Source organism: Egretta garzetta, unplaced genomic scaffold (assembly GCF_000687185.1).
Source record: "Egretta garzetta isolate BGI_Z169 unplaced genomic scaffold, ASM68718v1 scaffold783, whole genome shotgun sequence".
NCBI classification, from domain to species: domain Eukaryota; kingdom Metazoa; phylum Chordata; class Aves; order Pelecaniformes; family Ardeidae; genus Egretta; species Egretta garzetta.
Window position 1 is genome coordinate 36,076 of NW_009259187.1, and position 1,310 is coordinate 37,385.

At 65.8% G+C, this 1,310-nt stretch overlaps 1 protein-coding gene across 1 annotated transcript in view; it reads left to right on the forward strand.

The window, feature by feature from the left end:
* The window catches only part of LOC104123460 (UTP14A small subunit processome component), a 15,090-nt gene extending 14,320 nt beyond the window's left edge, over positions 1-770 (forward strand). Inside the window, exon 14 of the mRNA XM_035891297.1 lies at positions 569-770. Coding sequence (XP_035747190.1) covers positions 569-770 — 202 coding nt within the window. The remainder of the gene's footprint in view (positions 1-568) is intronic.
* Positions 771-1,310: the final 540 nt, after the last annotated feature.

Consider the following 1,310-nt stretch of genomic DNA (forward strand, 5'->3'; position numbering starts at 1 on the left):
AAAAAAAAGAGAGAGGAAGCGGCGAGCATTTCCGTGCCCTGACACCGGAGAGCCCCTCGCTGGGCTGGTGGCCCCAGCTCCGAGCCCAGCTTCCCTCCGCCTTGCCTGCCCCCAAAGCCGTGGGAAACCTTCGCCCCCCGCCCCTGGGGACGTCACGGGGGGAGTAGGGGGGATTTCTTGTTCGTTTTAGCGAAAGCTGCAGTGCGCTGGTGCCCGGGGAAGGCAGTTCCCGGCGCTCTGCCTGCCCCCTTCCCAGCCCCGGGATGGTGCCCAGCTGGGCGCTGTGAGCTCCCCCAGCTCCCGGCCCTGGGATGCTCAAAGGGTCTCGGGAAGCCTCGAGGCCCCACGCTGGTCAGGGCAGAGCTGGCTTTGGGCTCGGAGCGGAGTCTTCAGAGCGGTGTCCTGCCGTTTGACACGTGCCTCGCTGGCCTCTGTCCCCATGTCCCACCCACCCCGTGACGGAGCCCCGCGCAGGCTCGTGCCGTACGCTCTGCCTGCTGTCACGCGTGATGTCCCCCGCACCCCTGAGGAGGGGCCACGCTCCCGGCAGGGTCTGGCTCTGCCACAGGCTGGGCTGGGGCCTCCTCAGCTGCCCCAGAGCGGGAGCGACTCTTCCCACCGGGGCTGGGGCGATGGTGGCACCGGTGCAGTCCCTTCCTGGGGCGCTGATCCTGCAGAGGACCGAGGCCACCAGGTCTGAAACCCACTCGGGCCTTGGTGGCGCGGGCAGGTTTACGGCTGCCACAAGCCAGGACCACCTGAAGCAGTGAGTGGGACGTGACCCCTCAGTCCAGAGGCTGCCTCACGGGGAATTTTGGAATTTTGGCTGGTGAGTGTGGCTGATGCTCAGCCAGCATTGAGGGGGGACAGCTTCAAGCCACAGAGCTGGATGTGCCTCATCCTGCATGGAAGGGCAGCGCTGGGCTGGACTGGGCTTGAACTGGGGCTTCCAGTGTCCAGAGATGCTTCAACAATAAATGCAGAAAGCATCAGCCTGAGCTGCTGGGGTTGAGTTCAAGGAGGGACACAGATGCAGGGGGGGGACGCTGGCACTGCTGTGCTGGCCCCTCCGGGCTGCCGGGCCACCTCGGCACAGGCTCCTCTGGAGCTGCTGCGCTCCCGCGCCAAGGGCATCGGTTGTCCCTCCGGCTTCCCTGCAGAAATGAGATTGCCGGACTCGGGCGTGTCAGCGCTTGGGGGTTTTTTTAATTAAAAATTAATTCCAGGTCTGCAAAGCGCTGCAGGAAAGGGGGACGCTGGGGATGCCCGCTGGCAGCGGGGAGGGGGGCAGCAGAGCCGTGGCTGGGGGG